Source organism: Mytilus trossulus, chromosome 10 (assembly GCF_036588685.1).
Source record: "Mytilus trossulus isolate FHL-02 chromosome 10, PNRI_Mtr1.1.1.hap1, whole genome shotgun sequence".
In the NCBI taxonomy this organism is placed as follows: Eukaryota; Metazoa; Mollusca; class Bivalvia; order Mytilida; family Mytilidae; genus Mytilus; species Mytilus trossulus.
This window is the reverse complement of record NC_086382.1, coordinates 27,686,568-27,702,918: the sequence shown is the minus strand read 5'-3', so window position 1 is coordinate 27,702,918 and position 16,351 is coordinate 27,686,568. Positions and strand designations below refer to the sequence as shown.

Here is a 16,351-nt window from a genome sequence, read left to right as displayed (position 1 = left end):
CGGACTATTATAAGTCTCAGTGAATAGTCATCATAGTGTCATGTAGCCGGCCACGCTGCGCATAACAATAAAATTGAGAATGGAAATGGGGAATGTGTCAAAGAGACAACAACCCAACCATAGAAAAACAACAGCAGAAGGTCACCAACAAGTCTAACTCTTCAATTTAGCGAGAAATTCCTGCACCCTGAGGTGTCCTTCAGCTTAGTCAGAGACATATATATATGTCTCTGGCTTAGTATAGTCTTCAGATCACATGATGAAGCCAATCTAAGCTGAATAAATCTGACCTTGAATTATTAGGTCCATGCATGTTCTTTTATTTCTTCGTTTAGGCAAAATTGCTTAGATATTTTACTTTAACTTTAGTCAAATCCACTTAAAAAAAATCAAGACTTATATTTTCAGTTATATTCGGGCCTTTTCAGGACTGCATTTTGGTCCTTGGTGCAACCCCTCCGACCAGACACAGATAATGTCTGAAGCAAATGTGTCCAAAAGCTTTACGATTATCGCCCTTGTTTTATTTGTGATGGCCGAAAATGCGTCAGGTAGAAAATAATTTAGGAGATTTAGTGTATCATGAGAAACACTGCATACTTATTTCCAAACTGACTTAAAATTTAACTTTGAATTATGCATTTTCCCTTTGAGAAAACAGTGAATCAACATTCATTAGCCACACTGGCTGCACTGACTAGACTTTTCTAAAAAAATTATCATGATGATGACTGATGCTACTTTTTTTTTATCTGTTCGTCAGTTCAAATAATAATTAAGCTTTGCTTGCCATGTCATTGAATGAGGTTATATTTTCTGCAGAACCGTACCACATATAAACTTATGATTTTTTTTACTATTTTAAATATTATTAAAAAGCATAGACAATTTCATATTTACAAAGGACCTTTATTCTTTGAGCTAATGTATGTTTGCCCAGCTAAGCACGAGGCATGACAAGAAGCAGAACCCTTCCCTATAGGCACCAAACAGTTATTTTGGACTACCTTAACGCCAAAATCATCCTTGTTGTTATTCTTCAGAGGTTTCAAATAATTAATCATTACTGTAATGACTGTTTTTTTAAAGAATTTTATGTGATTGTCAAAATCAGTTGACTATTTTATGTTCATAAATGAATGAAAGTGTACATTTGTTGGCATGCACTAAATATTACAGTTCAGGTCATTTAAGTAGATATTTTACTGTAATTTGTCATTGAGGTCCCCCCAATTACTTCCCTTAGGCAAGTTATTTTACAAATTACAAGCCACCACAGTCTTTTCACTTGTGATACAACTTCATTGATTTCCATACACTAATATATTGCTTTTCAAGTGTCTTGAAACCAAATGTTCAAACGAGGACACTAAGGCGAAGGCCACACTTAAAAATATTTTGGTTTGCCCAAACCCTACCCAAAGGTTGAGACAGTGGGTAGGTAGGTACATGTAGGAAGGCATTTTCTTTCTTTTTTTTTTTGAAAAAAGAAATTGAAGTATCTGATGTTTTTTAGTCTTCATGCCTATTTGATTAAAAAAAACCTTCTTCAAATCAGGACAATAAAAGAATTTGAGAAGGCAGCTTTTTTCTGGGTAGGTAGCATTTGGGCAAACAAACCTATTATTTATTATGGCCCTGAAACAAAAATATATGTGTGCTTCCAGTAACACTACCTTCCCATATTTTTTGGTCTTAAAAATAGCCTACCCTAAAGATTTTATTGTCATTTTTCATTTAGCAGTGTTAAAGTCAGAATTTTGCTTCTACAGACTCAATGCAAAAAAAAAATCAAAAATCAAAGAAAACATACCCACCTACCCTAACTTTTTTTCAGATGTAACTGGAACCACACATACTATCTTATTTAGCCTAACAAAGGTGATATACATGTACAAACACAAAAATACCTTTAATGTCTAGAGTAGTCTGACAGCTACATGTAGAAAGGAAGACAAAGGGATATTTTGAGAATTATTTTAAACAAGAAAGTTCAGGGATTAATTCATAACAATATAAACATGATAGAGGACAAAAATCAAATATGACGGACAGAAGCAGGACAAGTCGCCCCACTGGCAAGTCGCCCCACACCTAATTGCCCACTTTTTCACCAGCTCGCCCCACTTAAAAAAAAATCGACCCAACCTGGATCACCAACTCGCCCCACTTTTTAAAAAATCGCCCAACATGAGAAATTGGTTAAATCATGTTTAATATTACTCCTGCCAACTCGCCCCACTTAATGGAAAACGGTAATATTTAGATTAATATAAAATTAAAAATAAAAACTCGCCCCACTTAAATGAAAACTTATCTACACAGAATACAAACAAACCGAAAATTTATTTAATTAGTATTATTTATATACTGAGATTATAATTCTAAAAATAATTTTCGTATTGTTGAAGAATAACTGTATATTTTAAAGATTAGTTATTTGCATAACAATTAAAAAGAAACCTGTTTAATTGTATCATAATGCAATATATCATAATAATTAACGGATTTCAATTAACAGCAATTTGTTATCATAGCAATTACCAGGTTGATTACTTTTGTCTCTGAATTAAGAATAATTCAACACTAACGAGCAATCGGAGAAAGGCAAATGTTTCTTTCAAGTAAATATCAAAGAGAATGCCTATTCATTCATTTACCATAAGCGTGTGTCGTGTTTTTGTTAGTAAAAGTAGTCAAAATAGGTTTTGTTGTTGTTGACAAATTGATTGGTAAGTTTTGTCTATGGTTTGAAATCGAACAAAAATGAGACATTTATGGCTTGGAATCAAAATGATAAAAAGCAAAGTAACCTTTGACATGCATTTACTAATCTAATAATATTAATCTAGATATTATCCTTTTCCATAAGTGGGGCGAGTTGGCAGAAGTAATATTCACGGAATTTAAGTTATATACAACGGGATAACATCTTTTTCCATGAGTGGGGCGAGTTTGCTTTACTAAATTCATCCTGGTTAATAATATGTTAATCTAGATTTTATCGTTTTCCATTCAGTGGGGCGAGTTTTCAGGAGTAATATTAACGGGATTTAACACATTTCACAAGTGGGGCGATTTTTTTAAAAGTGGGGCGAGTTGGTGATCCAGTTTTTATACGACCGCAAATTTTGAAAAAATTTTCGTCGTATATTGCTATCACGTTGGCGTCGTCGTCGTCGTCGTCGTCGTCCGAATACTTTTAGTTTTTGCACTCTAACTTTAGTAAAAGTAAATAGAAATCTATGAAATTTTAACACAAGGTTTATGACCACAAAAGGAAGGCTGGTATTGATTTTGGGAGTTTTGGTCCCAACATTTTAGGAATTAGGGGCCAAAAAGGGCCCAAATAAGCATTTTCTTGGTTTTCGCACTATAACTTTAGTTTTAAGTTAATAGAAATCTATGAAATTTTCACAAAAGGTTTATAACCACAAAATAAAGGTTGGGATTGATTTTGGGAGTTTTATTTTCAACAGTTTAGGAATTAGGGGCCAAAAAAGGGCCCAAATAAGCATTATTCTTGGTTTTCGCACAATAACTTTAGTTAAAGTAAATAAAAATCAATGAAATTTAAACACAATGTTTATGACCACAAAAGGAAGGTTGGTATTGATTTTGGGAGTTTCGGTCCCAACAGTTTAGGAATTAGGGGCCAAAAAGGGACCCAAATAAGCATTTTTCTTGGTTTTCGCACCGTAGCGTTAGTATAAGTAAATAGAAATCTATGAAATTTAAACAAAAGGTTTATGACTATAAAAGGAAGGTTGGTATTGATTTTGGAAGTTTAAGTTAAGGAAAAAGGGGCCCAAAGGGTCCAAAATTAAACTTTGTTTGATTTCATCAAAATTGAATAATTGGGGTTCTTTAATATGCCGAATCTAACTGTGTATGTAGATTCTTAATTTTTGGTCCCGTTTTCAAATTGGTCTACATTAAGGTCCAAAGGGTCCAAAATTAAACTTAGTTTGATTTTAACAAAAATTTAAAACCTTGGGGTTCTTTGATATGCTGAATCTAAAAATGTACTTAGATTTTTGATTATTGGCCCAGTTTTCAAGTTGGCCCAAATCGGGGTCCAAAATTAAACATTGTTTGATTTCATCAAAAATTGAATAATTGGGGTTCTTTGATATGCCAAATCTAACTGTGTATGTAGATTCTTAATTTTTGGTCCAGTTTTAAAATTGGTCTAAATTAAAGTGCAAAGGGTCCAAAATTAAACTAAGTTTGATTTTAACAAAAATTAAATTCTTGGGCCTCTTTGATATGCTGAATCTAAACATGTACTTAGATTTTTGATTATGGGCCCAGTTTTCAAGTTGGTCCAAATCAGGATCTAAAATTATTATATTAAGTATTGTGCAATAGCAAGTCTTTTCAATTGCACAGTATTGTGCAATGGCAAGAAATATCTAATTTCACAATATTGTGAAATAGCAATTTTTTTTTTAATTAAGAGTTATCTTTCTTTGTCCAGTAAAGTAAGCAAGAAATATCTGCAAGATTTTTTTTTAATTGGAGTTATCTTTCTTTGTCCAGAATCAACTTAAATCTTTGTTATATACAATATACAATGTATATTCACTTTTTACTACCAACTGATAAATTTAAATAATCTTTACCATTCAGTGATAACAAGCAGTTTTTTTACATCATGTATTTAAATGAGTAGTAATTGTTGCAAACTCCATTAGAATATTTTAATTGAAATTAGTTTTGGAATAAGGGAAAGGGGGATGTGAATAAAAAATTGGGTTAAATTTTTCTCATTTGAAATTTCATAAATAAAAAGAAAATTTCTTCAAACATTTTTTTGAGAGGATTAATATTCAACAGCATAGTGAATTGCTCTAAGAGAAAACAAAAATTTTAAGTTCATTTGAATACATTCATTCTGTGTCAGAAACTTATGCTGTGTCAACTATTTAATCACAATCCAAATTTAGAGCGGAATCCAGCTTGAATGTTGTGTCCATACTTGCCCCAACCGTTCAGGGTTCAACCTCTGCGGTCGTATAAAGCTACGCCCTGCGGAGCATCTGGTTTAGGCAGTTAAGCTGCCTTATGCGAGCACCCTAGATTTGTGTGCTACCCAATAAATGCTGAAATACGTGCCATTGTTATCATCTAGCTGGCTACTATATTATTTATAACTTATTGGACAGTTTTTTCATACTTTTCATTCTGGATTACAAAAACTATGAGCAGAAAAAACTTAAATGATCGTCGATTTTCCCAAAAGTTTTGAAGTTGCACATAGGAAGTAGAGCACATTAGGAATCCTTATGTAGTGTATTATCCTCTGAGCTTTTGGCTAAGATGACCATCATGTCAAAGAACAAATGTATGAAATATTTAATCGCCGAAAATCTCTTAAGACAAGTAGTGTAGATTTTCCAAATTGCAAAAGTCGTAGGAATATTGCTTGTCATCAATATGTAGTCAACTACGTATACGTCAGTAGTCTATTAATATAAGTTCCGACCGTGCAAGGGCTGTATAGCCAGTCAAGGTAGTTAAAAACTTCCATTTGTTTGAATATAAGTTCAACTGATCACGCTGTTGGCGGCAATTTTGAATTTAATAAAAGACAAAATTTTTGTATCTTTTTAATTTGGACACAGGAGTTCAAATTAGCGGTGGTCCGAGGTCTGCGACCTTCCACTTTTGCAGTCGGACTTTCTACTTGGTTACTAGCTACGCCCGACGGACCTTGAAGGAAAATAAAAAATTTGCAAACATTTTTACCAAAATTTCCTATTAATAAACGATCTCAAACTTATTTTCATCATAACTATTCATGACAGCGATGTTCAATTTGTTCAACCGCTAGCTTTATACTGAAAATCGCCGATAAATAATGTGTAAATCCGAGTAAAATCGTATCTCACTATCTGTCAAAAACAACATTGAAAATAAAATGGCTGCCGCGAGATTACAATATCAGATCCGATTCCGGAAGCGGATAAGGGGTAATCCCGGGTTTTGGCTACAGGTGACAAAATACATCTATGCATGGTCATGATGGTAAATAAATATAAACACTAGAATTAAAAACCAAAAGATATATGTAAAAGAAAGAAAAAGCAGAAAATATTTTGTACACCAATTTTAATGTGAAAATCCAATACAATGTGACAGCTGGGAACAGTTTATCTAACAATATTTATATTCCTGGTAACAATTTTTTTTAATTTTTATTTATCAGTGATTAATGTTGGTAATGCATGTTAAACGCTTTTCAAGATAAACATATTACTGCAATTTCAAGGGATATTTTTTTCTTCTCAATTTTGATAGGTCAGTTAAAATAGCTGGAAGTGTTTTTTATATAAAAAAAAGATGTGGTATGATTGCCAATGAGACAACTATCCACAAGAGACCAAAATGACCAAAACTTGGTAACGGTCAAGATCCCCACCCCTAAACCATATATATTCATGTATGGGACAATATAACAAATCATATGAAATATAGGTTGAGTTCGTGGGGCCACTCTACCCCTTTCTGTTTGAGAATGTATAACGGTCGAGATCCAAAATCTTAAACAATAAATATTTATGTATGGGACAATATTACAAATCAAATGAATTATAAGGGGTCTCAATGGTTACTGTACACCCTCCTGTTTGAGAACTTGGAAAAATTCGAGATCATCACCCCTTAACCATGTATAAGACTATATAACAAATCAAATGAAATATAGGGGAAGACCCTGTGATCACCCTACCCCTCATGTTTAAGAACTTTGAAACAGTTGGGATCCCCAACTCTATATTAAATGAAATATAAGGGGAGTCCCTGCAGTCACCTGTTTGAAAATTGGAAACAGTCGAGATCCCCACCTTTAAATTAAATCATATATATTCATGTATGAGATCTAATCAAATGAAATATAGGGAGAGTCCTTAGGGTCATCATACCCACTCCTGTTTGATAACTTAGAAACAGATGAGATCCCCACCCCTCAACCATATATATTCATGTATTGGACAATATAACAAATCAAATGAATATAGAGGAAGTCACTGGGTTTTGGGGTCCCCCACCCCCTCCTGTTTGAAAACTTGATAACGGTTGAGATCCCTACCCATAAACCATATATATTCATGTATGGAACAATATAAAAAAATCAAATGAAAAATAGGAGTAGTCCCTAGGATCACCCCACACCTCTTGTGTGTGTTTTGAGAACTTGTAAAAGATTGAGATACCAACGCCTAAACCATATTCATTCCTGTTTGTCATGCCAAAAAAGATTGAATGACATACAAGGTCAATCTCATAGGCGACACATATGCATATCACTTTGCTAGACCCTAACACCTGTCATTTTATTTTAAACTTAGACATCATGGACTTGGGGTGAAGGTGGGAGTCATTTACATTTACTATGGACAGGTCAGTCAGACCTCACCATTAATCCCTGTAGTAGTAAACATTTGTCTGATTTGTGTCTCATAACTTTTGTACTGTACAACACAAACTCAGTTTTCATCCAGGGAAGCAAGTCCATTCATACTTTTACAAGCTCGTACTAAAGATTAAGATCAACTAGAAAAACTGCAATCATTGCAAATTTGTACTACTGCTGACTCATGAAAGACTCCTTGCTATTGAAAACCTTGATAAAATATGAATTATTTGCCTTAATGATATATTCATTAAATGAACATAAATGTACAATTATATATGAATGATTAATGTTTGTTCTTTTAAATCTTTTAAATCTTTAAAAAAAAAGTTGAAGCAACATTGCCACAGTTTTCATAATTATGTTTGCCTTGGTTTTTGGTTAACTGCCTACAGTGCTTACAGCGCTTTGATTTTTTTTTTTAAAGTGGGTCGAGTTGGTGAAAAAGTGGGGCGATTAGGTGTGGGGCGACTTGCCAGTGGGGGACTTGTCATGGATTCTGACGGACCTTAACCAAATGCCAGCACTGAACTACAGGCTCCTGACTTGGGACATGCACTTGAATAATATTATGACTGTATTGGAAACTATAAAATCAGATAAAGTTGACTGAAAAATATGCATATACTTTGTTTCGATTTAAAAAATATCTATAAATATGAAAACTCTACAGAGGTATATATATATATGCAGGTACTTGTTACTGTACAGCATAAGTACTTACAACAAGTACATACAAGAACAAGTGTAATTGTAATTAAATAATGAACTATGCCAAAAAATACTATTAGTAATATGTGTTGATCTGATTCAGATGAAAATTGAAAAAATTAGAATATGAGGTTGCAATATTAAATGTTTTTTTTTCATCAAAAAGTACATTTAATAAGCCTACTAAAAGAGCCTCTGAAAACAATAAGCTGCTCACATAGTTTTATATTTCTCCCATTCACAGAATCTTCATCTTTAAAAAAAAAAGCTAGTGTTTCAAATTTCCCAGTTTACCATTAATCAGGGGCTGTCGATGTCAAAAGTTCTCCACAGAGTGCAGAGAAGAGGAAGTTTGAAGAGAAAGGTGATGGCGAGCCAGTGGAAAAGAAGAAAATTACCATGAGTTTTGGTGAACCAGTGGAAAAGAAGAAAATTACCATGAGTTTTGGTGAACCAGTGGAAAAGAAGAAAATTACCATGAGTTTTGGCCTAAAGAAAAAGACAGATTTGTCAGCCAACAGCAAAGACACAGCACAACTGATAAAGGCAGCACCTGTCAAAATATCACTCTCAACTCAGGTATTTGACATATTTGTATAAAGAAAAAAGGGTCAACATTGATGTGACCGCTACAAGGCAACACAAAAAACATAAATGATACCATCTTTAACACTGTTTGAATTCTGTTTACAGAAAAAAAGGAAAATAGTAGGGTGAAGAAGTTAATTAATTAAAAGATGTAATATGCAATACTGTAAATTCAGAAATTATTGCGTGTATTTATTATTGCGATTTTGTCATTTTAGACTTAAATTTATGCAATTTTAATTATTACGATTTTGAGAAAAGACCTGTTTATTTCATACAAACTATTTCAAAATGCAAGTTTAAATTATTGCGTTTACAACTCTGTCGCATTTTCCCCAATAATAAAAACCTTGCAATAATTTCTGAATTTACAGTAGATAGATATAGGGGTAAATTCAGTAAAAAATCTTCCATTGATTTGAATGCTAATCTATGTCTTGAATTAAATCTGTACCTGATTTACCTTTGGAAAGTAGAAAATTTCATATATCATTCAGGAAAGTACAAATTTAGCCTTATCTTTTGCAACAATAAAATCATAGGGTCATGCAGCATTTTTGGGCATTCACATGGCCTTGTTTCCAAAACTGTAGATTCACACTTAATGCCTTCACTCAGTGATTTTGCTAGCGCTCGTCACTTTCGTAATTTACGAAAGGGTTTTTCGCATTTACAAAAGTTTTTCAAATCACTGACCCCTATTACTTTTCAACCTTGTAGTTAAAAGTTTAAGTACATTTAGGATTTTTTTTTTTTTTTTTCAACTCTAGTTTTGATCCATCTACCGGAATCAAAAAATATTTATGACAAACACTATCTTCAAATCAGAAGAGCACATGACTTCAGGTTTATACAGAATGCTCTATGATACAATGTAAATACAAAATCAATGAAATAAGGGGTGAATAAGTAAAGGCAACAGTAGTATACCACTGTGAGATGTTAAACAAGTTCATAAAAACAACAATGACATTGATCAAAAATATATATGTTTACATACAAATATACTGTTTTTCTTTTAAACAGATCTGTCAAGTCTGCCAAAATATACTTTTTTTTTTAACTATTCATGAATAAATTTTACCACATTAACTATGATGATACTTTGCTGCTTTCATAATATTTAATGGACAAAACAATGTTTTCTTCAGAAAAAGACTGAGCCCATTCCAGTTAAACCACAGACAGCTGCTATTGCCAAAGCTTTTAATCAGGATGAGGTATGATTATAATAAATTTCAGAAAAATGACAAAATAACAATAAAACACAAAAGAGACGATTGTTTACATATGAAATGTTAACATTAAAAAAAAAGACGAGAAAAAATATACAAAAAAAAGGTTTTCCACTCTCCCTTGACACCATTTGCGAGTATGGTCTGAAGAAACAATGATAGTTTGTCAGAAGGGGACGATAAATGACTGACTGGTAACCCTTGTTAAGACTTAACTTTAGAGAGAGTAATATCTCTTGCACATAAAGGAAACCCTTGAAAAAAAACTGCCTAATGCCACTACAGATAGCAGTCACACACACATAGTGGAAAAGGATTAATGTAAGTTGTAATAACTTATTTCCTAGTCCACTATAAATAAATATGTTTAAACTTAATACAAAAAGACACTGTACCATCATTCACACAAAAGCATTAATGCCAAAGGCAAACTTAAACAAGCTGTGACAAAAAACAAGGAGATCTGTTATGATGTAATGTTTGAGACTATGCACGGACATATTTAAATACTATAAAAGCATGCAATGGAAATATTTACAGTATGAATGAAATAAGTTTTGAATGGATAGTAAAACTTAAAAAAAATATTGGTGGTTTGTCAATTAAGGTAGAACATAAGAATTTAATTAATAAAAAAAACATTTTAAAAATATTTGACTTAGATATATAGAGGTAGACTATTATGTTTGAATATAAAAATGATGTTCCAGTCACATTGAATAAGTATCTTATGCTAAATGTTGTTAATATAATTAGGGCCACATTGGGACATTACAATTGTTGAGTTGATGATGTAGATTTACCATAAGATATACTTTAATTATTATTTGTAGAGTGATGAGGAAGAAGAAATGCCATTTGAAGCCAAAATGAGAATGAAAAATATTGGCAGGTTTGTTGCTTTTTTGTAAAATTAACAGAGTGGAAAGATACTCATAAGTTAACATTCCATTACATACTAAATTTAGTTTTGTCCTGCTCTGCTTATACATATTCTTTGTTATGTGCCTCTTCTTACATTAAATCCTGTATCATCTTCCGAAGGGGCCTCGGTTGTCTAAGTAGTTACTGCAGTAATCACTAGCCAGTCAACACTGAGGTTGTGAACTCTAACCCCCTTGTGTGGGTGCACTAGACTCCAATCTTAAATTATCAGTTTTCCTATTGAAGGTCAGTGTTTTTCTGTGGGCTCTCAGGCTTCCTCCACCATTAGAAACTGGTTGCCATGAAATAGCCAAAAAGCTGTGCTTAAAAGTGGGGTTTGAAAACACAAATAATCAAATAATAATAATCATCCCCCTGAATCATCTAAAACCTTTTCAAGTGAATCAGAGTATGGTTTTGTTTTGCATTGCTCTACCATAAAATGCATACATTTCTACCTTACATAAAAAACAGATCAAGTTAGATTTCCACCATTGCCTCAACTACTATTTTCACTATGGATTTAGAACAACTTGATTTTTGAGGAGATCATAATTCAGGTACTTTCTATACCATTTGAAAAAATCATGCAAATCATGCATTTTTCTTTGTTTCATTTTATTTATAATCTTTTGTTTTGTTTTCCTGAGAAACACCTTCATTTAAGTATTTTGTAGTATATTTTACAAATCATGCATTTTTCTTTGTTTCATTTTATTTATAATGTTTTGTTTTGTTTTCAAGAGAAACACCAACAGCTGCTGGACCAAATTCATTTGGTAAGGGAAGATTAGGATTTGTAGACAGAAACAAAGCCATAGAAAGAGATATTCAAAAACAATTAGAAGACTTAGGAGAATCATGATTTATTTATATCTCTTTAACATGAACCAAACTTATGCATTTGTGTTTTTGCTTGCTGAAGTTTTTTTTAATAAATGTGTAAGTGATACTTTTAAAGATTAAGTAGAACATCAGTGGGATTAAGTTTTTGATAGTTAAAACTTTTTGAGTGGTACAGAGAGATACATATTTTGGGTCATTGTAAAATATATTCACAGACTTTAACATCTTTTCTGGCTTTTCAAAAATCATGAACATGCATCTAATACAATGAAAATGGCCAATTCTTCTAAGGGATGTTCCATAGTGAAATACATGAGACCCTGGGAAGGAAACATGAATTTGCAACTATCATGACTATGAGTTAGTGTGAAATAATTATAGCTTTCATAACAAGTGTAGATTGCAAGCGATATCCAATTTTAATGAGTTGTTAAACCTACTTCTCTAGAAAAAATATTCTCTTTGGGTTAAATAGAAAAGTGTGTGACCCATTGGTACAATCTTTTGCACATAATATAATGACATCATATGTTCTGTCCTGAAATCAACATTTAAGACATTATTCAAAATTTTGTAACTTCAGAATGAAATCAAATTTGACAAAAAAATAATTTTAGATTCTTTTTGTTTATATATGACTTTATGCAAGAGATAGATAACAGGCCACAAAATTAAGAGAATAAGTTTTACAGGTCAAAAATTGCTTCTGTGTTGTTACTCTATTTTCATAGTGCAATTTCAACGTTTTTATGGATTATGAATCAGTTTATAAAGAAGAGAAAAAAATCATTGTTTCGCATGAACATTCTTATGCATAGACTTTAAATCACATTTTACTATTATAAAATTAGAATTATGTAGTTTAAGGTGTAAATTGAGAAGGCCAATGAGGGCAAAGTAAACAATAAATGATGCAATGCAAGTGTGCTTCAGTTTAGAACTTTGGCATTTGATTTATTTGTATTTGAATACATTTGTATGACATGAATCACATTGTGTAGCATGAATGTAAGGTTTTTGTTTAATCTATTATTTACAAGTATTTTGAAGGACAGTAAAATGCTGTGAAATACTAGTCAATAATGTAGTTGTTATATATGATTAATAATGAAATCCTCTACTGCTTGTTACTGGGATGTTTATTTTTACTATGTAAAGTCTCCCATACTGTTTTACATCATCTGTCTGACAAACTAATAGTTCTACAATTTATGTACCATTTAGTTTATTGCATGCAAAATGTTTCATGCATTTTTTTTATTAAGTGTGATTTGCTTTTATGTAACACATCAAAATTAGAAAAGATGTGATGCTTTAAATTTTTGATTTAACAATATCATTCTTAATGAGGAAATACAAAAACTAACGTTGTCTTGGACAATGAAGTAGAACAAAATTGATATGAAACTGTTATGATGCATACACTCAATTTAAAAAAAAAACGGTTTCTGGTATTTACCCCATTGTTCATAAAAATACTGAAAAACTAACGATTCATTATTCTGTAAGTTTTGTTCCACATTTAAACTGTTTATTAACAACTGTATTTCAAAATGAATTAGAACAACAACAAAACCATTGCTTTAACTGAAATATTAGTGAGTAAAACATTAAAAAAAAATAATATTTAAGTAAAACAGACTTTTATGATATTAATAAAAGACCTATTTTCATCTATAATGGGTTAATTTCATTAGTTGTGACTTGGATGGAAATTTGTCTCATTGGCACTCATACCACATCTTCTTATATCTAATACATATATATAGCTTTTGACACTTAATGGACATATCATTTTTACTAAATTTGACACATTTAAATACTTATATTGTTGTCAGAAGTGAGTGAATTGACCATTCATTGAGTAAAACGAATATAACATTAGACACAAGGCATGAATGACTTGGTTGGGTAAAATATGGTTAAATAAATATTTTTTATCTATAGCATTTGTTTTGGGGTTACTGGTTAAATAAAAAAAAAAAAGTTTTAGCTATTTCTTTTAATTGTATATATATGTATTCACAAATATGTATTGATTTATATATTATACATTTTAATTGACAAGTATAGAAGTAACAGCAACTGGTACATTTGTATTTCATATTGAAATAAAACAATTCATTCATCTAACAGCTAGACATTTTTGCCACATTTTATATTAGTATTTGTATTAAAAGAATGTAGTAACCTATAAAATAACATGTAAAAATTAGCATATACATGATGTCAATGAATCTAATTTATTCCTAAAATATAGGTATCTTAGGTCTAAATGATACATGTAACTCTATATAAGTACAAAACCACTAGTTCATGTTTGAGGGATAGATATACACATGTACAAAACACCTTCATTTTAAACTTATGTATTTTCATCATTACAAAACAAATGTGCTGGATACTTTGACTTAAAAGGATGTTCGCTCCTCTGCTAAAAAATAACAAGCTTTTTAAAAGACTATTATAGATTGATAGTATATAAATACTGTAACTAAAAAAGTTTAAAAAAATGAAGGGTCCGTGTTCTCTTGAAAATTTGGCGGGAAATAATTCTCTCAAGACTTTTTGTATATCTAATATTTGGCACCTTATTCTTTCAAAAAATATAAAAAAAAATACAAGAATTTTTTAAAATTTTGAAATATGGCTTTTTAAAATTTACGAATAAAATTATGAAAAGAAAAGTAGGGGTTTGTGGGCAATTTTTTTTTAATGACAATTCATGGATAAAACCAGAGGATTACGAAAATCGGGCAAAAAAATCAAAAAATGGAGGAGCAAACATCCTTAACATTTGATTTCCATCATGGAGAAGTTGTGATCTACTGAATATTTTGTATGGATGAAATTGAAAAAAAGTAATTATTGTAATTTTTTTTATCCAAATCTTGCAAATTGTTGTTGTTTTAATAATGATTAAATTAATATTATCTTTAAATCAGTTGTGTATATTCCCACCTGTAAATTGTTATATAATTGTGCTTCTGGAAGTATGAAACTTATATTCTATATGTAACAATAACATTCTTTTGAGTGAGAGCTAATGTGCTAAGTAGATCTAGAAGAAGTAACTTCACGGTACCTGTGAGGAGAGAAAAATCATTATTTTATATCAATTTAAATCATATCAATTTCGATAAAAAGGAAGAACAAAAACAAACAATCATTTACCACACTAGTATTGTATTTTTACCTAATACTGCGAAATTAGGCCTGAAACATTATTGACATTTCCTTTTCTCAAAACTTTTTCCATTATATATTTAGGAGATAACTGTATTGTATTTTAAGCTCCGACGTCATCAATTGGGGATTTGATGGTCGCAAATTAAGTTTACTGGCGACCCATTAGCTGAGACAGTAAACGGGTATTTGCGACCATCAAATCCCAAATTGATGCCATCGGAGCTTAAAATACATTTTTGTTATCTCCATTCTAATGAAACTGACAGAAAACAACGTTAAAACATGTATTTAAAATTTGTCATATGCCATCTGCGCTGGCGCGTACGTCCCATAGCATCAATTGTCAATTGATGCCATGTAAGAAAGTGACATATCCAATCAAAGTGAACGTTACAAACGTTGTTGTATTAGAATGAGAAATAGCCTGTGCCAAATGGCATAAGACAGTAATCAAATTTTAATCTACAAAGTCTCATCAGATACACAAGAGGGGTGCTAAAAAACCTCGATATCACCAATCCCTGTATTCCAATTTGTTAAATTAACATCACATTTCACAAATAATTGTGAACAGAAATCCCTTAACAAGCCAACCTGATATCAATGGTTGACACTACTAGGTATCTATCACATGACAAAGGCTTGTATTAAAAACAACAGGTATAAACCTACCCAATAGAAAGACTGATTGATTTGTGGTGCAATAGTTGGGCAAATTAAAATGACATAATTTCATGGCTAAGGTAGCAGTGCGAAGTTAGTGTCTGGTTTTTCGCATTTTTGCCCCTGTGGATTTTTCTAATATGAAAGTTATTGTGCGATTTTAGACAGCTGAGTACGAAATTAGACTTTTAAGTTGGTTTATAAGAAAAACAAAATTATGTTTACATGTTTTATGGGACATTTTTCTGCTTGACAGTGCATTTTCACAGCTTGAACCGCCATAGGTCCAGATTTTAATGTAATGTTTACAAACACTTTCTACACAAATGTTTTGAAACAACTTACCAAAAAATGAGACGAAAGACATATGACAACATATTAAAAAAAGGTATCTCTCAAAAGGATTGAAATTTATATCTGGCCATTTTTCGGGGAAATATGTGACATCTTCAAGTAGATATAGGAAGATGTGGTGTGAGTGCCAATGAGACAACTCTCCATCCAAATAACAATTTAAAAAGTAAACCATTATAGGTTAAAGTACGGCCTTCAACACGGAGCCTTGGCTCACACCGAACAACAAGCTATAAAGGGCCCCAAAATTACTAGTGTAAAACCATTCAAACGGGAAAACCAACGGTCTAATCTATATAAACAAAACGAGAAACGAGAAACACGTATATATTACATAAACAAACCCTGTTTCTAATATTTTATAGAAAGTTAACAGTTTGTTGCTGTGGAAATAAAAAGAAATCATATTTTATCATTTTAACTA

At 31.6% G+C, this 16,351-nt stretch overlaps 1 protein-coding gene across 3 annotated transcripts; it reads left to right on the top strand.

Moving 5' to 3' along the window:
* Positions 1 to 459: 459 nt before the first annotated feature.
* On the top strand, positions 460 to 14,662 carry LOC134687137 (PEST proteolytic signal-containing nuclear protein-like). Of its 3 annotated transcripts, XM_063547156.1 has the most exons (6): positions 460 to 551; positions 8,433 to 8,577; positions 8,617 to 8,707; positions 9,868 to 9,936; positions 10,785 to 10,843; positions 11,620 to 14,662. In XM_063547156.1, the coding sequence occupies exons 1-6, from the start codon at positions 476 to 478 to the stop codon at positions 11,738 to 11,740; spliced, it is 561 nt and encodes a 186-aa protein (XP_063403226.1). In that variant the 5' UTR covers positions 460 to 475; the 3' UTR covers positions 11,741 to 14,662. The 3 variants fall into 3 exon arrangements, with proteins under 3 accessions (XP_063403226.1, XP_063403225.1, XP_063403228.1); XM_063547155.1 differs by having other exon boundaries at positions 8,433 to 8,707; XM_063547158.1 differs by having other exon boundaries at positions 495 to 551; positions 8,373 to 8,707.
* The last annotated feature ends 1,689 nt before the right edge of the window (positions 14,663 to 16,351 follow it).

Coding starts and splice junctions, on each gene's coding strand:
- LOC134687137 (XM_063547155.1), top strand. CDS start 476: ATGTCTGAAGCAAATGTGTCCAAAAGCTTTACGATTATCGCCCTTGTT. Junction 552..8,432: donor GATGGCCGAAAATGCGTCAG/GTAGAAAATAAT, acceptor ACCATTAATCAG/GGGCTGTCGATGTCAAAAGT. Junction 10,844..11,619: donor AGAATGAAAAATATTGGCAG/GTTTGTTGCTTT, acceptor TTTGTTTTCAAG/AGAAACACCAACAGCTGCTG.